This window comes from Mobula hypostoma, chromosome 6 (genome assembly GCF_963921235.1).
Source record: "Mobula hypostoma chromosome 6, sMobHyp1.1, whole genome shotgun sequence".
Lineage (NCBI taxonomy): Eukaryota > Metazoa > Chordata > Chondrichthyes > Myliobatiformes > Myliobatidae > Mobula > Mobula hypostoma.
The window spans coordinates 57637403-57664706 of record NC_086102.1 but is presented as its reverse complement, the minus strand read 5'-3'; the positions used below and the strand labels follow the sequence as shown (position 1 = coordinate 57664706).

Genomic DNA, 27304 nt, shown 5'->3' with positions numbered 1-27304 from the left:
CCATTCTTTCTGAGAAGACCTGACACTTGCCTTTTCCCTTCTTCTTTCACTGGTCCTGTATTGTGCAATCATATCTTGTCACGTCAACCTGAGCAGTGGAAAATTTAAAATTTGCTGCAGATTCAGTTGCTTATTAGTTTCTTGCGCCTTTAACTGATCTGTCAAATAAATTGATTAAACATTGTTGCACAAACTGCAAGCATTACTTTATTTGCTGAGCTAAATTAAAAAGTGCCAACAAGACAAAAATTGGAAGTGACATTGCCTGTATATTCTGCTTGCAAGTTCATTTCCTCATTTTTATACAGCATTCAACACTTTCAGTTCATGACATCTAATAATGTATACAGAAACTTATTGGGGCTGGTGGACAAAGAAAATGGCTGAAAATGCTGTTTAATACAGGTAACTTTCGGATAAAGCTCAAGAATGCCTCAATGAACTCAAAGGGCTAAAGAAGCCTTGGCATAGTTATGGCATGAAACATTTGTCAAGTTTTGCCTGTTTTTTTACTGTTCTTATCTCTGTAAGCGGCTTTCTCAATGAGGAGCAATGCTCAAGTGATAGTTGGTAAATCCTATTAGATGGACTGAAGAGATTTAAGTGATAACATCTGAGTTTGCAATGACCATAAGCCGCAGATATCTAATGCTGCATTAACAATTGTATCTAATACACCGATGCTGCTGTGCTGTTTGCAAAAGAAAGGCGAGACCCAGTACAAACAAAATGCATTGAGATTTGAACATTGTAAGTCTTTGCTTATTATGGAGAACTCATTCGCAGACAGCAAAGGACTTCATATCTAGTTTTCTTATACAGTGCCTATAAAAAGTATTCAACCACCCCGGAAGTTTTCATGTTTTTTCGTTTTATAGCATTGAATCACAGTGGATTTAATTTGGCATTTTTGATACTGATCAACAGAAGAAGATTCTTTTGCATCAAAGGGAAAATAGATTTCTACAAAGTAATTGAAATTGATTACAAATATAAAAGACAAAAACACTCACCCTCCCCCCCCCTTTAATATTGCACACCAAATCATCACTGGTCCAGCCAGCTGGTTTTAGAAGTCACATAATAAGTTAAATGGCAATTACTTGTGTGCAGTCAAGGTGTTTCAATGATATGTTTTTATGAAGTGAAGCCCCTGATAAATTTAGCTTGGGGTATGTTAGTTATAATGTTCAAACTTATATTCCACTTCTCCCCCCACCCCCCGCTTAGATTTGAGATTTGGGCATATTGTGGCAGTATGTCGTGGGAAACTAAGATGTTGTAAGAATGGTGGGGAATATAAATATGAAGATTGTGAAGGCATAAAGTTTAATTGTAATTGCAGAGGAGAACATAATGCAGTTTATAGAGGATGTGAAGTGCTTATGAAGGCAGCTGAAGTTCAAAAGATTAAAGTACAGTTAGGTGTGACTTATGCAGAGGCTGTGCAAAAAGTTAAACCTAACATTGATAAAGTATTACCAGTCTGAGAGCAGACTGTGGAGTCAGAGGCTTTGTGTTGGCATTGTACTTCTCTTACTAAAGATACTCCACTAGTTGATAAAATGAAGTTTGTGATGTTTATAATGGATGTGGTGTATTGTAGTGCTCAGACATTTAGTTGTACTGAGAAAATTAAAATTACTGTGAAAGCTGCTGAAGAGTATCTGGGTATAACTGGCGTTATGTGGGAAGTTGTAAATGAAACTCTAATGGCTGGGGTATCTGTATTTCAGTCTCCTTGTGAAGGTACATAATGGACATTAGAATATTGCAGTGGAATATGAGAAGACTGATTTTTAATGGTCAAGACTTTAAAAAGTTTGTTTTTGATTTATCAGATCCACCTGATGTTACATGTATTCAGGAAACCTGTTTATATCACATTTAAGTTTTCCTTTGCAGGACTGTATTGCAATTATGTGTGATAGATTAGTTGGTAGAGGGAGTGATGTTGCAAGTTTTATAAGGAAAGGGATAGGACATAAATTTGTGGATGTACAGTAAAGGAAGTACATGAGGCACTTGCAGTAGAAGTATTTGATTCAGCAGCTGGGGTATTAAAGTCGCAAATTTTTAAAACCCTTGTGAAATGCTCTTGACTGATTTTCTGGAAAGCATATTTAGCTCTAGCTCATTAAGGGTTGTATGATGTGGGGATTTTAACACATAGTTCACTGTGGGGTTGTTTGCAGAATGTTGGTAATGGTTTGATTGTAGAAAAGTTTTTAGATATTTCACATTTATGTGTCTTATTGATGGGAGGGGCACAAGATTTAATGTTAATAATAGTTCTGAAACTGCTATAGATTTAACTTTAGTTTGAAACATTCTTGCTGAAATGAGTGAGTGGGATGTCATGGGAGAAGAAACATTGGGAAATAATCATTTTCCTTTATTTATAAGCTTGGATGTGAATTGGTATAGCGGACAGGAGGCCACTTTTAGGAGGTGGAATTTTGGTAAAGCAAATTGGGAGAGGTTTAAGGTTTTATGTGATGAATATCTGTCAGGGCTGAATGTTGAGGATGATGTAGATTTCTGCAATGAAAGGTTATGTCACACTATTCGTCAAACTGCGGTGGAAATTATTCCAATTAAGAAGGGTATTAGTAGGAGAAAAGCTGTACTATGGCGCCCTGAGGAGTGTGCAGAGGCAATTAGGAGAAATAAGATGTTTTGGAAAGTTAAGAAGTATCACTCTCTGAGTGACTTTAGTAAGTACAAAAGGGCACAGGCCATGGTGAGGAAAACTGTGAATGTTGTGAAAAAGGTTTACTCGAGGTCATATTGTGATAGTACTGGAAAGGATATTAAACTGGGAGATATTTGGGGAATGATTAAAAAATATGGGGGAATTCATAGGGCTAATAACATTACAAAATTGATTAAAGAAGGTAATGTGATTGTCACTGAAATAGAAATGTGAGTTATTGGCTTGGTCATTTGCTGCAATTCATGATCAAGTTAATTTAAGTGAAGAGGCTAAACAATGTAAGGATAAGGTTCAACGTGAATATCCTGATGTGTTGGAAGCCAGCTGTAGCAATGATAGTATTAATGATGTAGAGTTTTCTTTGTGTGAATTTATGAAAGCTGTAAATGGTACAGGTCAGACGGCTCCAGGAAGGGATTATATATGTTATTCGATGTTTAAACATATGGTTGACAACTCTCATAAGATAATATTAAAATTTCTGAATCATATTTGGAACTTAAGTCATGTTCCCTCTTCATAGAAAATGGCAGTAGTAGTGCCTATTCTAAAACCTGGAAAACCCCATCGAATCCTTCTAGATATAGACCAATATCATTAACGTCCCATTTGTGTAAACTTATGGAACATATGGTAATAGAGCGGTTGAGTTATATTTTGGAAAAAAGAGATGATATAGCGTTTTATCAGAGTGGATTTTGGAAGGGTAGAATGACATTGGATTCAGTTTTATGTTTGGAAGATGATATTAGGAAAGCACAGGTAAATAAAGGAGTTGTAATAGCAGAATTTTTTTGATATTGATAAAGCATATGATATATTATGGAGGGAGGGGCTTTTGGTTAAATTATGGAAGTTATCAGTGGGAGAACGGCTATATAATTTTTTTTCTGAGTTCCTTATTTGGACGGTCTGTGCAGGTAAGGGTAGGAAAGGTATATTCAGGCTTCTGTGAAATAGAGAATGAGACTCCACAAGGCAGTATTTGCAGCCCTTTATTGTTTAATATTATGATTACTGATATTTTCTCTGAGACAGGCACTGGTGTGGGTAAATCACTTTGTGCAGATGATGGAGCTTTATTGATTCGAGGAAAAAAAATCAATTTAACTGTATGCAATTAGCAATTAATAAAGTCGAGCAGTGAGCAAATACATGGGATTTTAAGTTTTCGGTAGCTAAACACAAGTTATATGTTTTGCAAAGAGAATCAATAGACCTGCAAACATGAGAAAATCTGCAGATGCTGGAAATTCAAGCAACACACACAAAATGCTGGTGGAATGCAACAGGCCAGGCAGCATCTATAGGAAGAAGTAAAGTTGACGTTTCGGGCCGAGACCCTTCGTTAGGACTAACTGAAAGAAGAGATAGTAAGAGATTTGAAGCCACTTTCAAATCTCTTACTATCCCTTCCTTCAGTTAGTCCTGACGAAGGGTCTCGGCCCGAAACGTCAACTGTACTTCTTCCCGTAGACGCTGCCTGGCCTGCTGCGTTCCACCAGCATTTTGTGTGTGTCAATAGGCCTGCACTCAATTTGAAATTGTATCGTCAAACTCTTGACGAAGTGTCAGCAGTAAGATTTCTTGGCATGTGGCCGGATAATAAGCTGACATGAAAGTACCATATTGGTGAGATAACTGACAAATGTAAAGGGGTGTTAAATATCCTTAGTTATCTATGTGGGTTTTCTTGGAGTGCTATATGCAAATCTTTGTTGACTTTATATATTTGGTTAATTAGATCGGTACTTGGTTATGGCTGTGTGGCTTATTGATCAGCTTCACCTTCAACTTTAACGTGTTTGGATGTGATACATAAGACTGTGTTGTGGTGCAGTAAGGTCATCTCCTGTTTCAGTTTAACTGACTGAAATGGACCAACATCCGGTGCTGCTGGCAGATCATCAACTCGGTGAAAGACGCTCTTTGGTCGGCCCGAAACTTGATGATCTACCAGCACATGGAGATGTCCGTGGGAGAATGCTGCCGACTGGCACATTCTCGGCTGCAGGAGTGCGTGCCGAGGGATGCACTGAAACTCGGTGCAGCCACCGCAAGGGCCCGGTGGGGAAGGACCACAGTATAGGTTTCTCCACCCGTGGGAGTGGGAGGGGTCAGGGGGCAGGGAGTATACCCCTCAACAATGATATGGTAAGCTGAACTACTGGAGTGCCACATGGGTGGCTATAAATACAGATATGTACTGACTATAATGGAAACGTATGTAAAGGATGAAAAGTTATTGAATGGTTTATTGTATATATTTATTTTTGAATAAAGTATATTTTGAAATTTAAAAAAAAATTACCTTTACAATTGCAGAGGATAAAGTTGTTGTTAACATACTGGGTTAACCTGAGGGGGCAGAGGAATGATCACCTTGTTAAAAGTGTGTTGGAAGACCATTGGGACTACCTGGGTTCTCATCACTCAGGGAATATGGGTTTGCTGGATTATGTAATTTGTCCTACTGTAGTTTTTTTGGTAACCCCACCATGTTTTTTTCCAATGGTTTTACTTGATTTCAGGTTGCATGATTTAATGAAATCCAAGGATCCTAATATGCCTGAGAGTTTATTGGTTCATCAGTACGTTAAGGAGAATTATTGTGATATGTTAACCATTTTTACTGATAATTTAATGGAAATGTTGGTGTGGCTGTTTTTTGCCTGAATTTCAGTTAACAATAAAGAAATGTCTTACTAACTATTTATCAGTGTATACTGCAGAACTGGTTGCCATAATTTTGGGCTTATGGTGGGTGGAGGAAATCTGTCCTTACAAAGTTACAATTTGTTGAGATTCTTTTTCAGTTTTGACTAGTCTTAAAACAAGTCGTTCTAGCAGTAGGTCTGATTTAATGCTGGAAGCTCCTCAAATTTTATTTCATATTCAAAGTATTGGTCTACATGTCTTCTGCTTATGGATTCCTTCACATAGAGGTGTTAAGGGGAATAAGTGAGTTGATTGTTTAGCCAAAAAAGACGTTAAAAATTCATATTTGGATGCTGACCTTCCACTTAGCAAATCAGAAGCTAAAGGGTTTGTGGGGCTAAGAGTTAAGGGATTATGGGATATTGGGCATAAGGGGAGATCCCTTTACAGAATAAATAAAACTGTTGAATTGATGGGAGAAGGTAGTAAGACAAGAAGGGAAGGAATTATATTGACTCAACTTAGAATTGGGAGTACTTTGCTTAATTATTCCTTATATCTTGTTGGAAAACATCACTCTGGGGTGTGTAGGTGTTGTCATCATTATAAACAGTTGAACACATTCATTTACACTGTGAAGCACACAAAGTTGGAAGAAAGCAAATGCCGGGTGCACTGCTAGCTTTGGGGGTTGACAGTTTTCAGTTAAAAACTACTAAGTTACGGAAGTGACTTTAATTCACAATATTGACTTTCATTATTTAAAATCTATAGGGGTTTTGGGGGTAATTTGGTTTTCAGCTGATAAATAACTAGTAGGGGTTTTATTTCCCAACTCTCGACACCACATTCCAGTCCAGTTGGTGGCGGTAATGCAGATTTATTTTGGATTGCCAGTTGCCATTAAAAGTCGGAAGAAGAAGAAGGAGGAGGAGGAGGAGGAGGAGGTAGTGGAGGAGGAGGAGGAGGAGGAGGAGGTGATGGTGGAGGAGAAGGGGGAGGAGGTGGTGGTGGAGGTGGTGGAGGTGGTGGGGGTGATGGTGGTGGAGGTGATGGTGGTGGAGGTGGTCGTGGTGGAGGTGGTGGTGGTGGTGGAGGTGGTGGAGGTGGTGGACTTGGTGGTGGTGGTCCAACTGCTGGTGACTCAGTATCCTGGTAAAAACCACAACATGCACACAAAAGAACACTCCAAGCAACTCTGTGAAAAGGTTATTGAAAAGCACAGGTCAGGAGAGGAATACAAGAACATTTCCAAGTCACTGAATATCCGTTGGAGTACAGTTAAGTCAATCATCAAGAAATGGAAAGAATATGGCACAGCTGTAAATCTGCCTAGAGCAGGCCGTCCTCAAAAACTGAGTGACCGAGCAAAAAGGGGGCCCAATGAGGGAGGCCACAAGGAGACTTATGACAACTCTGGAGAAGTTACAAGCTTCAGTGGCTGAGATGGGAGAGACTGTGCATACAGCCTGTTGATCGGGTGCTTCACCAGTCTCCGCTTTTTGGGAGAGTGGCAAAGAGAAAGCCACTGTTGAAAAAAACTCTCATCTAATGTTTGCCAGAAGGAATGTGGGAGACTCTGAAGTCAGCTGGAAAAGGTTCTATGGTTTCATCGAAAGATGAAGCAGCATCCCTACTGTGAAGCATGGTGGTGGTTCCATCATGCTGTGGGGATGCTTCACTGCAGCAGACACTGGAAAGCTTGTGAAGGTCAAAAGAAAAATACAGGAAATACTAGAGGAAATCCTAATGTAGAATGCAAGAGAGCTGCAGCTTTGGAGAAGATGTGTTTGCAGCTAGACAGTGACCCCAAGCATAAAGCCAAAGCTACACAGGAATGCCTGAAAAACAACAAGTTAATGTCCTGGAGTGGCCAAGTCAGAGCCCAGACCTCAATCCAACTGAGAATTTGTGGCTGGACTTGAAAAGGGCTGTTCACTCATGTTCCCCATGCAATCTTACGGAGCTTGAGCAGTTTTGTAATGAAGAATGGGGGAAAGTTGCAGTGTCCAGATGTGTAAAGCTGATAGACCTATCCACACAGACTCAAGGCTGTAATTGCTACCAAAGTTGCATCTACTAGATACTGAATTGAAGGGGATGAGTAATTATGCAGTCAATTATTTTGTGTTTAATAATTGTAAAAAAATTTAGACCAGGTTGTAGAAATTTGTTTTCACTTTGACGTGAAGGAGTCTTTTCTGTTGATCGGTGTCAATAAAGCTGAATTAAATCCACTGTGATTCAATGTTGTAAAACAATAAAACATGAAAACTTCTGGGAATACTTCTTAAAGGCTCTGTATATTTAACTATTAAAAAATTTCAAGCTGTGAGTGAAGACTGTGTCGGAAACATTTTTCAGAAGGAACTAGTATTAAAGGTGTGATGAGTAAGTTTGCAGGTGGCATGGAGTTTGTAAAACAGCTATAAATTTGTTATTATTTATATGATATTGGGCAAGCCGTAGACTGTCTTTTTCTATAGCTGGCAGAGTTAAAAGGAACTTACAGCAGATACAGGTACATATTGTTCAGCTCAGCTAATCTATGTCAAAGTTAAGTGATTAATCTTTTTACAATTTGCAAATGGAATGGTTTCATCAAGATGCAAGATGTTAATGATATTCTTTGTGTCTCTTTTTTATAGGTAAGGTCATTTTGATTGTTATTTATTGTGGTATTGAGCAGAATGTGGCAAGACTGGAGAAAGAGTTGACTGTAGAATGCTCTCTGTTGGTAAGTGATGAGGAAGCTGTATATTACACCTTTTACTTTATTAATCAGTTAAGTACCATATTAAATTGCTATTTGCCTCTTATTTTGTGACTTCTCCTTACGCAAGTGACTTGTTATGGAAAGACAGTTTTTTACTGTGGTCATACTGGAATGAATTGTATAGAATATAGCAATGGTCTTTGCCACAGAAATTATGAGCAGGTGGGATCTTGGGTAAATTGAACTCAAGGTTAATAATCATGATTATTTCTCCCAGTATAGTTAAAATTCACAACAATACAATTAGTTTCCATTTTGTTTGAACACATAATTTGCCTTAACATCAAGTATGACTGCAGAGAATGCAATTTGGGTGTATTTTACAATGTGAAGAACTGTGAATCAGAACATGTGTGTTAACAAGTTGTATATACACCTTTTATGAGTTTATATATATAACTGCATATACAGACGTGCAGTTACTTAGTTACATGGTATGTCTCCATATTCACTTCATGAAAGGTTAATGCTTAATTTTATGTATTCCAAAAAGTAAGAAATAATAATAAATGATGAATGTAAATGATAAACTACAGAATAGAAAACTGAGTTCTTTTTAATGCTTCAGTGCAATGTCAAGAACAAATGAAAGAAGTGCAAGAGTGATAGACTTCTAAAGTTGGAAGGTCAGTGACAGAGTTAGCTGCCTCCTGCAATTCAGCAGTATAACAGTGTTTATTATTGCCACCAGGGCAAAGGTAAAATTTTCTATACAGCAGAATTACAGAAAATATTGCGAGGCACAATGATTTTGTGAGTCATTATTTTTTAATGGTGCTCAGCCCACTCAGTGCATTCATCATTATCTGCATTAATAAGGAACGGAAATGTATGCTGCAGGGCATATTTTCAAATGATATCTTTGACCATTCTCAGTAACATATGAGCAGACCTTCATTCCTGCATCATTAACCTTTTCGAGACTGGTCATTTTCCTTTTGTAGACAGCAAAACTTCTGTTAGTGCTTCATAAAAGTTACATTAGGATCTGCTTCCTTTTGGTGCATTTTAAAATTTTGAACAGTCTTAAAAGAGATTAAAGATTTAATTAGCATTTCAAGATGTGGAGAAGGTTCTCTGCTACTTTTCTCAAGGGTCTGTTTTGGAGATAGTGTGTTTTCAGGAGACATGCATTACTTTAATAACTATACATAATCAGTGACTGAACTATTAATAAACTTGTCCTATCAGCACCTTTGCTTCATCAGCAAAAAGCAGGACTTCCCGCAGGCTGACAATTTAATTCCAATCCCTATTCGCATTCCAACATGTTGGCCCATGGCCTCCTCCACTGTCATGGTGAGGCTACTCTCAGGCTGGAGAAGCAGCACTTCATATGCTGTCTGAGTAGCCTCCAACCTGATGGCATGAGTACTGATTTCTCTAATTTCCAGTAATTCACCCCCTTCCTCTTTTCTGCCATTCCCCACTCTTGCTCTCCTCTTTTCCTCAACTACCACTCACCTCCCCCTGGAGCCCCTCCTCCTTCCCTTTCTCCTATGGTCCACTCTCCTCTCCTCTCCTATCAGATTTGGTCATCTCCAGCCCTTTACTCCTTCCAGCTATCACCTCCCTGCTGTTTACTTCATCATCCCTCCCCTGCCCACCTGGCTTCACCTATCACCTACTAGCTTGATTTCCTTTCCCATCCCCCCGCCTTCTAATTTTGGCTTCTTCCTGCCTCCTTTCTAGTCCTGATGCTGCCTGTTCTGCAGAGTTCCTTCAGCATCTTGAGTGCATTGATCTGGATTCCAGCATTTGCATAGTCTTTTATGTTTATTATCAGTCCACTTGAAGGTCTCTCCATTTTCTGTTCTATATTTTGGACTTGCGTTCCACAGTATCATGCACTATATATAATCAATCAACCCACTTCTTTATTGCCTCATATGAAGACAAATTGGATGGGACGTAGATATATTTTTGACCATCAATTCTTGTGTTCCCTTATGTGAACCTGATTGTTCTCTTTGTCATTTGGGGACAGCCATGCAAATTTGGTGTGTACTTCATGGGAGAATGTTAGTGGCATGTACAGCAGTCTAGTGATTAATATAAAAAAATCATAAATTTTATATGAAATTGTCTGCATTTCTCTGTAAGTGCCACTGAGATTAGGATATGACAAATGCAATACTCCTAAATTTACAAGCCATTCTTTGAGGACTTTTCAATTTTGTTCTAACATTGGACACCAACTGCAATTTGAGTACTTGAATCAATCCACTAGAGGATTTTCCTGGCTGAGGAACAGCAAGTCTATTCACTTGAATAGAGGTAAATATCTGCCAATGATCTTACATAAAATTAGATATATTAGCTAATATTAATTTGGATGAATTACTTATGATATATATTAACATTAATATTAAGTGTTTTTTCTTTTAATGGGTTAACCTTGGAAACCTAACTTTCTGTGCATTACTGTGTGTTTGTTTGAGGTTTAACAGATTTTGATGGTTTTTGAATAATTTTCAATATCACAATGAGTTGGAAATATTTTTAGCTTTTGACAGGTTTGACAGCCAGCTATGCCTGGGTGCTTTAGTTGGCTGTCAAAACAGCTTCACCTATCTCAAAGCTCAGGCTTATTCTGCATGTTGCATATCTTTCACTATCCCCAACTTTCTCCCTGGGTTATGTGACAGTCCAAGGTCACTGTCAAGGTCCAGTCACTGCACGGTGTCTTGCCACTGATGATCTGTGCAGCTCTACAAAAAGTGAGTGTGTAGTTACTACAACAGGCGTCTCACTGCTGGCAGAAGGATTTTGCTTCTGAGGAAATTCAGTTTGGGAGAAATGAAGTGAATATATGCACATATGAAAGGATGTGGTTCAATAGATAACCTAAACTTTGCTGTACTTAATTTCCCAAAGGGATGAGGTAGATAAAGATTGGGAAAATAGAAGCAAAATCATTTCATCTATTTCTCAAAATGTGCAGAAAATATTAAACCAAATTTAGTGATACATCTGGATAATATATTCTCCAGTCTTCTGCTTGACTCAGACCAGTACTCAGAATCACTTTTCATAGCCCTTACACTTGCATAATTAACTGACCGAGATGCAAGGGCTCATAATCTTTGACACTCTGCACCCTGGAATCAGATATTGTGGTTCAGGAATTTTGTGGAGAGGCTCCATTCCCTGACAGTTATAGTCCTTGGTGGAGGCAGGCTATTAATCTTTGACACTCTGCACCCTGGAATCAGATATTGTGGTTCAGGAATTTTGTGGAGAGGCTCCATTCCCTGACAGTTATAGTCCTTGGTGGAGGCAGGCTATTAATGGACCATTTTCTTGAGCCAAAGCTGTAAGTAACTTGAGCAGGATTTTGACATACATTTGGAAACATGGATAAATTGAAGTAATTTGTAGTAACAAGTTAACAATGGTGACCTAGTAGTTAGCACAACGCGTTACAGTACCAATGACATGGGTTCAATCCCCACCATTGCCTCTAAGGAGTTTGTACGCTTGCCCCGTGACCACATGGGTTTCCTCCAGGTGCTCCGGTTTCCTCCCACAGTCCAATGACGTACTGGTTGGTAGGTTAATTGGTCATTGTGGGGATTGGTGGGCAGCACGGCTCGAAGGGTTGGAAGACTCTACACCGAACTGTATCTCAGCAAATAAATGAACAACTAAATAGATTGAAACATCTCTTCCCTCTGTCTAAAGGTTTAGAATCCCTATTGAAATCAATGGCCTTAAATTCTACACCATGGGCAATCCCAGAAAACTCCATGAGCATTTCGGTGACAGATGTGCCATCTGTTGCTCAATGAATCCTGGATACTCATGTGGAAAAATGTGGGTCTTCTATACAAATGACTGAATAGGTTGGACTTTAGTTCAGTTATAATTAGAGTACTGTGTGAAATTTCATTTACCCTCGTGTAGAAAGCACATTATAGATGCAGGAAACATTTAATGCAGATTTAGCAGGGTAATACCAGGAGTGAGTAGCATAATTTGCAGAAGTGCAATTGAAATCATAGGGCTAGTTCCACAAGAGCAACTAAAACTTCGGAGATTTAATGGAGGATTATAAAAAATATGATAAGTTTTGATAGATAAATATTCCATTTGAAGCATTTGGTGAGAGTTTAAGGCATTTTTTGATGCCTGCAAAGATACAACACTCGAAAGGCACAATAATGCATTAGAAAATTATAAAGTTCTAATTGTTTGCTTTGAAGATCTACTGCTTAATCAAAGGCATTTTATTATCTATAGGGACCATTCTGCTGAGCATGAGAATCAATGAATGAGAAACTGTTTTCTGAAACAAAAAATGTTTTGGTGGTCAAAATTTAATGATGTAGTAGGAGCTCCAAATTCCAAATTGATTACATTTATACCGGACATTCAGCTCTGTACATATAATAAACCTTGTCAGTTTCACCTTTGAATAAGGCAGCTGTTAGAAAATAGTAGAGTATATTGCATTTTTCAGCAAAATAGTACCTATCTGTCAGATTGCATTACTTTAGCATTCATTTTGTCTTGCTGACATGCCAACGGAAACTTTCAAATAATGGCTGTTTAATTGAGTACAGAGGATTCTGGTCAATTGGGGCAGCTGCTTTTTTTTGTGACAACTCTTAAAAACAAAATCTAATCAAGGAAATAGCCCTTTGTTTATTTGGAGTACTATGCTCGTCAATTGGGACTGCAGACTGTTGCTGAACAGTTTCAAACTAGGGACACCACACCATGCTTAGAGTGAATAATTTTTAAATAGTTTCAGTTGTGTGTGTTTGTGTTCAAAAAGGGGTGGTTTTTGTCACAGACATTTGCCTAGAAATAAGCAGTAAGATGATTTAGAACTGTTTTGCTCACTACGATTTCAAGCAATCAGGCTGGGAGATGCCAGAAACAGCCAGGAGTGAAAATGAAACAATTTCACTACTTCTACAAGTTTAAAAACTCTGAAGATTTTGAATGTATCAACAATCTGCTTGAAAGTTACAAGGAAAATGAAGATTTGGAGGATGTAATCATGGAATGCATTGTTGAAGGCAATCATTATCTGCAATTGGGATCTGCGCTGATTTTTTTTTCATTTACAATCAATCAATAGAACGTGGCAGTGTTTTCCGGAAGAATTCCTACAGAGTTTTATAGTATTGTAGTTTTGGTAGCATTCTAATTGGTTATGTATTTCATTTAAATACATAATTTGTTACTCAGTTAAATGGTGGCTAGTCTTTTTTATACCTGAAACTTCGGCTAATTGGGGCAGCAGCTTACATGGCCTAAAATGTACTGGTCCTGATGTGTAAAAATTAACTGAAATCCACTGTATTTTATGCTTTTACATTGTTCTGATCAGTCAGTATATGGATAAAAAATTGGATAATCCTTCAAAAGATGATTCTGTTCTATTCCTTCTGGGAATTTTGCTTGTGCACTGTGTGATACTTCCTGGTATCAGAGTCCTGGTCTTGTCATATTCCTATTTATCTGACCCAGTTCTACTCTGATAATAGCAAGAAAGATCAGATTCTTTGTTGTAATCTTTTAAGCAAATTTTCAATTTGTCAATGGGGAAGAGGACAAATTTACCGGTATCTGGTGGTGTAGTGGCATCAGTGCCGGACTTCGGGACAAAAGATCCCGAGTTCAAATCCAGCCGGCTCCCCTTCATGCTTTCTATCTATGCTGGGTTACGAGCTGGTGATCTCTTTGGAAACTCACCCAGCAGAAGACAATGGCAAACCACTGCTGTAACTTGCCTCGTACGTGACTTCCGTCTACATCACAGTGGCGTGGACGGAAGTCGTCCACTAACCAGGGATATTCTGGATGCATCGTACCTTTCCTTTCATTAACAAAGGTAGCTCATTCTGTAATTGCTGTTCATTCCCACACATTTCTCTCTGTACCAGCTCTACACAAGTTATTTTGGAATTCATAGTAAGCATATATAGAAAACTATGAGAATTTCAACAAATTTATGACTACAATTTAATTAAAGATCATGACAACCCAGGTAAGAGGTAAAAAAAAAGCCAAGCCTTGACTTCTTCTTTCCCAAGCATTTCCTGAAAACACGGTTGTAGGATTCTGATATATCTTGAATCCCAGGTTATTTTGGAGTCAGGGAAATGCATAAAATGTCGCTTGACAATTGCTTCTTAAGATTTAATAGAACAAATAAAACTGAAACAGGACAGTGATAGGGGTCTTACTACTTTGAAGAAAAGCTAAAGAAAGTGTTAATGCCTAACATAAAACAGCTACTTTTTTTGTCCAAAGTTAAGAAAACTCCATAGATAAGGATAATCCAATTGGAAATTAATGAAATAAAATCAGCCAATGAGGAAATATTCCTTCAGAACAAAGAAGCTAAGAAGCTTCCAGAATTATACTTATGATAGACACTGGAGGCATATTAAACTGTTAAACTGTTATGTATATAAAGGCTACTGAAAATACAAGCAGATAATTGATTGTTAAACTATAGGGAAGTAACATTTAAAATTAAACAATTGGATCCAGCTAGGTCAGGGTCATCCTTGCAGGTCATCATAGGCAGTATTATAGTAGAGAAGGAGACTAAATGACAATGCTCGAATCAAATCCATAAATATTATACCATTTCATTAGATACATGTGCAAATCTCACAGTGCAAGCTAACTTGGTGCAGGTAGATGTAACAGCTTAAATACTCGATTTCCAAGATTTGTAGTACTTATTGATTCATAGGACTTTGATAATAAGTTCAATAGGAACTTATACAACAGTGATTACAAAGAATAATCATTTAAGGGGAATCTTCTTGAAAAGGCAAGAATGTTTTATTTCTACACCTTTTTTTTATCATTTGCATTTCCAGTTACAGGTAGCTGTGATTGTAATGTGTTTTCAGAGTCTAATGTTGCCTTAAGAATGAGAAAGAAGAAAAATTCCTTCAATCTACAAGTTTTATATGGTATTTCTAGTAATGATGCAGGACATTAGCAATATTGACTGAAAGGATATGACTAATGCAATTAATAAGAAACAAAATTTTCCCAGGATAAAAGTTTAGTTTCTCTAATTAAAGGTCACATGTCTGATGTCATAAAAATGTGATTAATTCTTTATTGAAAAATATATTGCCTTTAACATTGCTGCATCTTATTTATTTATTTTTATTTAGAGACACAGCATGGTAACTGGCCCTTCAGGCCCAATGAGCCCCGTTGCCCAATTACACCATTGTGACCAACTAACCTACCAACTTATATTTCTTTGGAATGTGAGGGGAAATTGGAATCCCCGGAAGAAACCCATGCAGTCACAGGGAGAACATACAAACTCCTTACAGGCAGTGACGGGAATTGAACCTGGCTTGGTGGTGCTGTAATACTGTAATGCTAACCGCTACACTACTGAGCCGCTCAAAGGGGGTGCTTAAAACCTGTAGCTTTTTAAAAGTTTCTCCTTAAAATCTTCAACCCTTATTATATCCTGGACACCACAACAAACTGCAACTGCCCTTCAAATCCTTGGAGGAAGAATTCAAGGTAACAAGAGCCAGAGAAGTGCTACAGTATAGGGACTCAAGTGACCCGAAGGTGGCTAGAGCAGGGATCCAAGTAAGTACTGGCAGGAAGTGAAGGGCAGAGGAAGCTGTTCAGGAGGCAGAGGCGAGGCTGTGTCACAGGAGGCTGGTGGAAGTGGTCACACAAGGCCGAGCTGGGCTAGGATCCTTTCCAACTCCCCAAATGGACACCAGAGGGAAGGAAAGGCGTCGTCTAGTTCAGGAGGAGGTGAGAGCAGTAGTGGAGGAGATGAGAGCCTGCAAGGCGGTGGGAATGAAGCAACAGGGAGCTTGGACAAGATGAGAGAATGCGGTTGAGAGGAAAGTGACCTGGGCTGATCTTTGGAAAGCCGAACCACACCGCATCCAATTTCTCATCCAGGCAGTGTACGATGTGCTTCCAAGCCCATCAAACCCGCACACATGGGGCAAGGCAGAGTCATCTGCGTGCCCACTGTGCTCCAAGCGAGGAACTTTGGAGCACATCCTCAGTGGCTGTGCAAGGGCACTTGGTGAGGGACGGTACAGGTGGAGGCATGATCAGGTCCTGAAGACCATCGCTGAAGCCGTCAGTGCAGGAGTTGAGTGGACGAAGCGGTCCCGACCCTCCAAGCAGACCATTGCCTTTGTCAGAGCTGGGGAGCAGCCAATACCTGCCAAAAGAACACCTGCAGGCATTCTGACCTCTGCAAGGGATTGGCAGCTGTTGGTGGACCTCGAAGGGCAGCTGAAGTTCCCCAACCATATCGCAGCCACCACCCTGCGACCAGACATTGTCCTAGTGTCTGAGTCTACTAAGCAAGTGGTGCTGCTGGAGCTGACAGTCCCATGGGAAGATAGCTTGGAGGAGGCCTTTGAAAGGAAGCTCTCCAATTACGCAGGACTGGTCAGCAACTGTCAGCAGGCTGGATGGAGAGCGAGGGGTCTCCCAGTGGAGGTTGGTCGTGGGGGATTCATAGCCCGTTCTTTAGTTAGGGCCTTCAGCATTTTGGGCATCGAGGGAGAGAGGAAGAGGAGAGCCATCCGCAGCACCACCGATGCGGCAGAGAGGGCCTCAAGATGGCTGTGGCTCAAAAGAGGGGAGCCATGGGGTCATAAGTAGCTAGCCATCTGGACACAAGCTGGGGTCTGATCAGCCCCGGCTGGGTCACCTGGAGGAGGTTGTATGATGTTGAAAGACCCGAAACACCCGATGATTCCAGGAACATCACTGAAGATGTGTCCAGAAGCATCAATAGATGTATGTACACAGAAGTCTGGTATCAAATTTGGCTTGATAATGTGTATTGGCGTACTTCTACAAGGCTAAAGAATGACTTTTGTGAATGAGGAGATGATTATTGTTGGATATTTTTAGTGCATCAGATTGTAAAGGTTTCAGGAGAGGTCAAGAGAGCTTATTTATTTACTTATTTAGAGATATAGCACGGAACAGGCCTTTTCGGTCCAGCAAGCTCCGGAAACGCACCTATTTAACCTTAGCCTAATCACAGGACAATTTACAATGACCAATTAATTTACCAACTGGCGCATCTTTGGACTGTGTGAGGAAACTGGAGCACCCAAAGTTACCCCACATGTTCATGGGAAGAATGTGCAAACTTTCTTGTAGAGAATCCCAGAATTGAACTCTAAACTATGACACCACAAGCTGTAGTAGCATTGCACCAACTGCTATGCTACTGTGATCAAATTACAACTGACGAGAAAGAAGATATCTGAGGCTGAACAATAAGCTGTATTGTAACTTACAAGAACAAGAAGTCCTCAAAGTTCCCTCCCTCCACAAACAGTACTGGAATCAGATGAATAGCATTTTGCATGATTTGTTCTGTCGAAAATGGCCACTACGATTACCAATATGGGATTAGCTACAGCATTAAAAAAGAATAAGTACGAAGAACTCTGCAAAAGCCTTTTTCTATTTTTTTTTTGTTTTTGTTTTATGACATGCCTTCAGCCTACACTGTTTCAATTGCTCAATAGGCTGGTTCCTGAATACCTAGTGTCCTGCTCAGATTTGCCATCCAGGGTCCCTTTGCCCTGAATCATCATGTACAGTAGTAAAGTCTGGATGATGACTGGGCTGCGGACAGAGTTGTATAGGTGTTCTGCTTCTGAAACACCCTTGATAGAAAGCAGATAGAGTTATGCAGCTCAAGAAATATAATGATATAAAGAAAATTAGCCCAAGCTTGTGTCTTTCAAGTAAATGGAATGGAGTTTGATGCAGATCATTGGGTGGATTTCCCACCCAAAGTTCTGTAAAGCTATTGATTTTTTTTCTTTCCTGCTGGATTCCATTCATCTCTACCTTCCACCCATGGTTGTGACTCATACGCACCTGCCCTGTTCTGAGCCTGCATTAAAAATGCAGGTGAAAATGCTCAAGTTTAGAAGATACACAACTGTTGTTAACTTTCTTCACCAAAGGATCACAATTACCTTACTTGAAGCCAAACTTAAATGAATTGAATTAAACCCAGGTTTCAAAACTTCTCCAAAATGCCTCAAATTATAAATGTGAATTGAAATATAATATTCATATCAAATGCAGTGAATGTAATATCAGAGTTAGGCCTGTGTTTATTGATTTGCTTCCATGTTTGTACACGCAAAATTAAAATCATGCTTTATGTGCCGAAAGCTCACTTGTTTTGGTTTTGCTCCTGTGTTGTGTGGAAAAGTGTGATTAATTGAAACATCGGTATTGAATATTAAGCAGTAGTAAATCAAAGCAACTGGACTTGCTGTGTTGTCTAGAAAACATTTCACCACTTATTCAAGAGGCCTCTTCAGTTCTGATCCAGGGTGGGTAGTTTCCTGGTTTATAAACTCTGTGAATTGTTCAAAGGTATAGCAATCACATGAGGGTTGTTAAGAGTTGTAGAGGTAACTAGTCTTATCTTTGCATGGATGGAGGTGTGAACTGTTGTGGATATGTCAGAGTAGAGATGTTAGGACTGCATTGTAGGTAGCTGATAGGCGGTGTCGTACCATACTCCATTTGTTCAGGGATGGGCTTTCCAGTTGGACAAAGATAGCTTCTTTAACACCTTTTTCTAACCACCTGTCTTCCCTGTCCAAAATGTGCACATTGTTATCATCAAAGGTGTGTCCCTTGACCTTTAGGTGTGGATATACAGCTGGGTCTTGTCCTGAGGTGTTAGCTTCCTATGTTGGGTCATCTGTGTATCGACGAGACTGAGCAGCCACTTCACAAATGGATGGCCAACATAGGAATGCTGACACCTTGGGTCAAGGCTTGGCTATATATCTACACCTGAAGGACAAGACATAAAATATATATGCTCTTTGTCCAAGTTATTCACCCAAAAGCATCTCAGTTTGAACTGTGATCTATCCTGAGTTAGCAAAGCACAAGTTGGAAATCAGAAAGAAGAATTTAGCAGGATTCATTCTTCCCATTTTAGCTTAGTGCATAAAACATGGAACAGTACAGCACAGTGCAGTTTCTTCCGCCCACGATGTTATGCTAATCTTTTAACCAATTCCAAGGTCATTATAGCCCTTCACTCCTACATAGCTCGCCAACCTCCACTTATTTTCATCCATGCGCTTAAGAGTCTCTTAAATACCCCACAGTATCATCCTCAACTAACACACCTAACAATGCATTCCAGACACTTTCAATTCTATGTCTTTTAAAAAAAAACTTTGGCATTTTATCTAAATCTGCCTCCAGTTCACAAAAGGATGTTCTTTGGTATTAGCCATTGCAGTCCTGGGGAAAAGGTGCTGGCTGTTTACTCTACCTGTGCTTTTTATCATCTTATGCAACTCTATCAATTCTCCTCTCATCCTCTTTCTCTCAAAAGAAAATAACCCTAGCTCATGCAACATCTCCTCATGAGACATATTCAAGAAACAAAAGCTTTTGTGACTCTAATTTTGGTTCAGGTTGGTGAAATATAAAAAATAATAATTACAAGTTAATCAACATCCCCGAATGTGTTTGCTCTGAAAATGAGGAATATGTTTTCAGTTACCTGGTCTGTAAGGTTTGCAGTTCCCTTTCTGCCTCTCTCCCTTCCTTCTAAATTGTTGTTAACACTTAATGCCTGTACCCTTTTACCTCTTTTGTAGCTTGATGTCAAATTTCTATTTGTTAATTCTCCTGCAAAATTTTGCAGTGTTTAAAGACACCATACTCAAGTTTCCATTGAAGAAAAACATGTTTTAAATTCAGTGGATTTACTCCAGATTTTTCTTTGTATGCGTAATTTTCCCTTTTATGCTGAACTGGTGAAATGAAAAGAATTTGGGGAATCTTGTATGCTCAATTTTCTCCTTAATTTTACTATCAAGTTTTATTCTTTGGCTCCCATTAAGAAAGCTTAGTTTGCCAATCACAATGTTTTGCTAGAGTCACCTCATTAGCTGATTCAATTAGAATCTTTGCAGCCAAAGGAAATCAACCAGATGGCATCGGATTTTCCCAACAATACAAATCTATATATACTCAGAAATCGTAATGTTCAGACATACAGATTGATGGATGACATGTATCTGATAAAGGCTTTTCATTGAAGGGAAACTGAATGAGCAGCTTTGTTTCGATTTTCTTTAGGGGGAAGAAGAGTTTTTAATTGCTGCATCAGGATCAGCTCTAAATTTGCACAGTATTTGGTCATTATTCTTGTGAGTTCTACGTTCAAAAGACATCTGGTGACTGATGTATCTGTACTAAATCATCAGACAAATTGATCAATATATCTGACATATATTTCTGAATATTTATCAAAAGGAGATGCTTTGATGAAAATCTTATTTCAGTACATAAATAACAGCTGAAATACAGTTGGCATTCTGACAACTCTATCACTGGGTTATTTTTTAGATGACAACTAAGCTCATGTGGTCCATGTCTTTTATCTTCCCACTTGCAGTAACTTTCAGGAATATTTTCAATGTCTTCATCTTAAACCCGTCACCCCTTCTGGGGCATAGGCCACCAAATGCAGCTCACCAGGATCTTCTGCCCTGGGCTAAAGGCTGATTGACCCTGTGTCTTCCAGTTTCATCACACAATTTCATATATCTTCCAGGCAAAGACCCTTCCTCTCCCAGGGATAAGGACTTTAGAGCTTCTGTTGCTGTTCTGTAGTTCTGAGTTTTTTTTAAATATGATTGGCGTGCAATGAAATAAATACCATCTGGCACAAGAAGTTACTTTATCAGTGTGCCAGATGGCATTTACTTTGCTGTTGAAAAGACAGCGATGGTGCTTGGGCTGAAGAACTGTTTAACAATATACTGTAGTAAAACAGATATTTACAGTATAGTAAAAAGTAAAATTATGTGATGTGATATTGCCTTTATCATTGGTTTGTATGTTACAATGTAAAGAACTTTTTTTTCAGTTCTAGGCAAGTCCATGGAATCTGAATATTGCAATGAACAAATTTCTCCATTATGTTATCTCAAGAGGTTGACTATTAGTATTTTTCTATTCATCTCCAACCTCTAACCTCTATTTGCATAATGAAGTGTAGAAAAGCCAATTTATTTTAAATTGAGAACCTGGGCAAATAAACTGTGTGTGATCTATAGTTAAATTATTCACCTAAGAAACAGAAATTTGTGATGATTTTAGTGATGAGTAACTTAGTAGAAAAGTGTTTTTATTTAAAAATAGGGAAACGGGAAGACATATTACCATACTTAAAGTGGTAACATGCCCAACCTAAAGAAGCACCGCTTTTTTGTCAATTCTATGACAAATTTCTCCTCCAAAGCTTACATAAGCAATTTTAAGTTCATTGAGGCTGGGTAAGAGCATGCTTCTTTTGAAAAAAAAGGTCATTTTCAAAATCTAAATGTGCTTTCTTTTGTATCCAATTAGTAATGAAATGCCTCTAATATTGACGAAGGTTAAAGATTTTGAAACCTGAATTCTCTTCCATGTAATATGTAGCCCACTGAGTACTTAGAAGATGAGTGTGCTAATTCATGTCACTCATCCTCTTCAGCTGCTCATTGACAAGTACATTCACAGTAATCACATTTATCCCATTCCAACAGTTGTTTTCTGACTCGCATGTTCAACTTCCCTTGATTTCTCTGCACCAATCTGCACCAGGGGATATTTACAGAAGCCTGTTAACAAACTAAATCAGAGCACCTACAGAATGTAGGAGGAAGCTGCAGCACCCGAGTGAAACCCACTGGTTACAATGAGTATGTGTGAACTCCACATAGACAGCAGCTGAAGTCAGATTAAACTTGAGTCGCTAATGTGCTGAACAATGCAGCACCAGTTAAGATTCAGAATCCATCTCTAATCCACACTGAATTTGCTTACATCACTTAGTGGTAATTGTCAACTATATCCCTCCTAAAGTAGAGTAGAGTGGGAGTCCAGGCTATGTGGGCAAAGGATATAATCAGGCATAAGTTTCTTCTTTTTGTTGCTCTCTGTGATCCTGAAAAGAAGTGTATATGTGTTGAGCACTGATCAGTCCACTGTTAGTCAATGAAAGGAAACATTCATTGGCAAATCAACCTGTGTCATGGACAATGTGTCTTACAGAGACTTTTAAAAACATTCCAGCAAAATGGATCACTGTGGATTCAGCAGGCAGCCATAAATTTATGTATGTTCTAAAGGAGGGAAGGTAGACAAAGAAGAGCCAGGTGGCCTTGCCATAGACTTTATGGAAGATACTCAGCTTCAGAATTCCCTGAAGTACTGTGGTGAGACTGCAGAATGGACCCACTGGGGTTGTGTACATCTGGAGAAGTCAGTGTAAGAATGAAAAACATTTTTTTTCTGTGCATTGTACTAATTCTACATGTTGGATATCAAAAGTGGTCAAAGGTAAATGACAGGATTATTTTTGCCAATCATGTAGAGATATTTTGAAATGCAGTAAGTATTTTACTCATCAGTATTCTGCTAAGGCTCTGGTAATGTGAGATAAGTAGTGCAATTGGTCAGGGTTGAATGGCATTGATTGCATTATTAGATGAGTATCAGGCATTTTGTGAGTTTACCTTGATAGAGAAAATCCACAGTTTTATCTTTAAAGAATTCACCATTTTTCTTTTGTTTCCTTGATTAGAGCAAAAATATATAATTTTATAAAGCTGCAGATAAAATGTTAAAAATAATCTGTGGAATACATGTACTTTGCTTTAAAGTGATAGATACATTCCTAGGAAACCTAGTGTTACAAAAATTCATACTGTAGCAGAATAGGCTATACATATCTTTAAAGCACAGACTTGAATAGGCTTTCCCGATGGCAATAGCACTATGAACTATGTTGTCTGTGTAATGCTCATAGTGTTCACTAATCCTTCAATTACATTGTAGCCAATTTGCATTATGGAAATGTGTGTCATAAGATTAGAAAGAGGAGCAGGAGTAGGTCATCTGTCCTGTCGAGCTTGCTCTACCATTAAATAAAATCATGGCTGATCTAACCATGGGTTCAGCTCCACCTACATGCCTCCTCCCCATAATCTGCAAACATCTATCTTGTGTCTTAAATAGAATTATTGAGGCTTCTACTGCTTCCCTATGCAAAGAATTCCACAGATTTACTACTCTCTTGGAAAAGCAATTTCCCTTTATCTCTGTCCTAAATCTATTACCTTGAATCTTGAAGCTATGTCCCCTAGTTCTTCTCTCACCTGCCAGTGGAAACAATTCTCCTGCCTCTATTTTATCTATCCCTTTTATAATTTTCTATGTTTCTGTAAGATCACCTTTTATTCCTCTGAATTCCAACAAGTTACTATCAGTTGACTCAATATTTGCTCAGAGGCTAACCCATTCATCTCTAGAATCAACCTGGTAACCCTCTTCTGCATCACTTCCAAAGCTAGTATAGCTTTCCTCAATTAAGGAGAGAAGAAATACATGTAGTATTCCTGGTACAACCTCACTAGTTCCCTGTACAATTGCAGCATAACCTTCCTGTTCTTAAATTCAATCTTTCTGGTGATGAAGGCCAACATTCTTTTTTTCCTTCATGATAACCTCCATAATTGCGCTTGCAAACCAATCTTTTGAGATTCATGCACAAGCACTCCCAAGTCGCCATGCAGAGCGGCATGCTGCAATTTTTCACCGTTTGAATAATAATCTGATCTTCTATTATCCCTTCCAAAGTGGATGATCTCACATTTACATGATTCTTGCCCACTCACTTAATATATCTATTGTATATATCTCCCTGATTTTGCTGCAGACTCTCTGCATCCTCTTTACAATTTACTTTTCCACTCAATTTCATGTCATCAGAAAATTTAGAAATGTTACATTTGGTCCCTTTTTTACAAATCATTAATGTATTTTGTGAATTGTTGTATGCCCAGCACCAACCCCTATGACAAACCAGACTTGACTGATTACTAACCAGAGAAACAACCATTCATCCCAAGCTTCTGCCTTCTATTAGTTAACCTCTCTTCTATCTATGCTTAATATATTATCCCCAACTCTATGTATATTTATCCTTTGGATGAGTCTTTGATGTGGCATTTTATCAATCACTTAACATTGTCCCTGTTAATGAACTCCTTCAGTTCAGTTAGTTCAGTTAGAGTAAGCTCTCATTTTCTTAATTCCCCCAATTTCTTTCCTGAAAGCCCTAATTTAGTATTATTTCCTAGACAATGAGTTTTACTATCAGACCTTGTAATTGATCTTTAAGGCTACAATTAGGAGTTTCACTCCCTGGAAGTTGGTTTTCATTTATTATGATGATAGAATAGAATTTGCTATCTCTCAAACAATCCCTTGTTTTTCATCTTTTAGTAATAAGATTTATCTTAACTTTGGATCTTCCTCAAACCCACATTGTATTACAATGAGAAATTTGCTCACTAAGCCATTCAGTCCAATATTTTTTATTGTCCCTTGTCTACAAATGGTCTTTTAGTAACCAGATAATTCACATCAGTAGAAAGTGATCAATAAATAAGCAACATTGAAAAGTTTTGAACTGATCAGCTACTTGAGATCTAATGTTGCATTATTAAATATGGGGTATATAGTATAAATATAGTATAAAGAAATGCTCACATTCAGATATAACTTCAACCGTAATTTACTGATTGCTTGAGCATCAGGAACACTGCTTTGATAGTTAAAGTTTGCTCTTTCAATGTGGCCGGTATTGTTTGATGGGCCATTCGCCTACTCCACTGCACTATTCTCGAATGCATACATAATCTTAATCCAACCTTCAGATATTTTGAAAGCAATCATGTTATATCTATCGCAACACACACACACACTAAAATGCTGAAGGAACTCAGAAGGTCAGGCAGCATCTATGGAAATGAATAGGTACACAATGTTATGGGGCTGAGAGCCTTCTTCAGAAACTACCTTTGCTTTTGTTGCTTACTGATTTCTCTACTTTTATTCTTTAAACAAAATGCTAATAAGAATCAGAATCAGGTTTAATATCACTGGCATATATTGTGAAATTTGTTATTTTGTGGCAGTAATACATTGCAATATATAATAATAAAAAACTATGAGTTACATTCAGAAATCTCATGGTGGAGGGGAAGAAGCTGTTTCTGAAATATTGAGTGTGTGTCTTCAGGGTCCTGTACATCCTCCTTGATGGTAGCAATGTGAAGAGGGCATGTCTTGGGTGATGGGTGTCCTTAATGATGAATGCACCTTTTTGAGGCATCGCCTTTTGAAGTGTTCTGTATGCTGGGGAGGCGAGAGACCAAGATGGAACTGGCATAGCTCACAACTTCCTGCAGCTTTTTCTGATTCTGTGCAGTGGTCATTCCTAACCAGACAGTGATGAATACCATTTAGGATGCTCTCTGCGGTACATCTGTAGAAATTTACGAGTCTTTAGTGACACACCAATTCTCCTCAAACTCCTAACGAAATATAGCTGCTGTTCTGCCTTCTTTGGAGTTGCATCAATATTTTGACCCCACTAGTTAGAGTAAAATGCATGAAATCAGAAAGTCAGGCATCATCTGTGGAGGAGGAAAGACAGTCAACGTTTGGGCTGGGTCCTTTCATCAGGACTGTAAAAGAAAGGGGTAGAAGTCAGAATAAGAAGGTGTACAACCTGGCTGGTAATAGGCAAGAGTAGATGAAGGGGAAGGTGAGTGTGTGGGGGAGGGGATGAAGTAAAGAGCCTGGCGGGGGCGGGGGGAGATGTGGAAGAAGAAAATGCCTGTAGAAGGGATCTAATGGGAGATGACGGAAGACCGTGAAGGAAAGGAAAGGAGAAGGGACACCAAAGGGACTGTGGAGAAGAAGAGAAGTGGTGAGAAGATACCCAGAATGGTGAATGAAAAAAAAAGAGAAGGATGGAGGGGGGAGAGATTACTGGAAATTGGAGAGATTGATCTCTATGCAATAATGTTGGAGGCTATCCAAATGGAATATAAGGTGTTGTTCCTCCAATCTGAGCTTGGCCTCATCATGGCGGTGGAGGAGACCATGGATAGACATGCCCGTCCTCCTTCCCTTTCTCCCATGGTCAATTGTCGTCTTCTATTAAAATACTTTAGCCCTTTACCTCTGCCACCTATCCCCTCTTAGCTTCGTACTTCACTTCCCCCTCCCCTTCATCTCATCTCCTGTATCACTGAAAGCTCGTATTACTTCTCCTCCCCCCCCCACACACATCTTCCTATTCTGGTTTCTAGCTCCTTCCTTTCCGGTCTTCATAAAGGAAGTCTGTATTTTCCCTTCCATAGATGCTGCCTAACTTGCTGAGTTCCTCCAGCATTTTGGATGCGTTGCTCAAGATTTCCAGCATCTACAAAATCTCTTGTGTTAATAGTTAAGGTGTAGTTTATTCTGCACAATAACAGTTGCAGATAGTTAATAAAGCTGTAATCTTGCCCATGTATATATTTTTTAAAAATTTCCTTGGGCATAGTTCTAGAAATCGTGCACTTCATTTATTTGCATAATATCCTGTATCCTGATGATGTACCAGGGCAACAAAATGAAGATTTTTTTGTGTTTTATTTAACTGCTTTGTAGACATCAATATGCAGATTATAAACAGGTTGCCAATTGAACATAAATGAGATGAGTTCCAGTAAATAAATATACAAACACACATCCTATTAAAGATTCAGCAATAACTATCTTCAAAACCATCTAAGCAGTGCTATTAAGAGTTTCTACTGTAAATTTCATTCAGTCTATTCTTTGGAAGAACATGATATACAAACCATAAGTTCTTGGTCATTGTTAATTATTGCTGGGTCAACAAGTGTAATTAATAGGTTAAGTACAGTGCAATGATTGTTATGAATCAAAACTGGTGGAAAATAGAGGGATGAATTAGGTCAGTGAAAATGCAAGATACCGAAGACTGATAAATGTGAAGTAGTTACTTGAGCATATATAATTTGGCCATTAGGCATGTCAGAATAAGCTTGACAATTTATAAACCATTTGGGCATTTACATTTTGTGCTAATGACTGAGATGGCAGGAAAACTGAAAATTGGCAACATTTATCAAACTTAGAATTTAAGTTCTTCCTGATACTACATGTTCATGATGCATAGCAATGAGCACTTCTAGGTGGAGGAAAGCCATTTAAAACTCAAAGAGCAGAACAACTCAGTCGTCCTTAAAATT

General features: G+C 38.7%; 1 protein-coding gene across 1 annotated transcript in view; it reads left to right on the top strand.

The window, feature by feature from the left end:
- The window catches only part of LOC134348058 (limbic system-associated membrane protein-like), a 2069602-nt gene that overhangs the window by 781024 nt on the left and 1261274 nt on the right, over positions 1–27304 (top strand). The window contains exon 3 of the mRNA XM_063050863.1: positions 8023–8111. Within this exon, the coding sequence (XP_062906933.1) occupies positions 8099–8111 (13 nt within the window). The 5' untranslated portion in view covers positions 8023–8098. The remainder of the gene's footprint in view (positions 1–8022; positions 8112–27304) is intronic.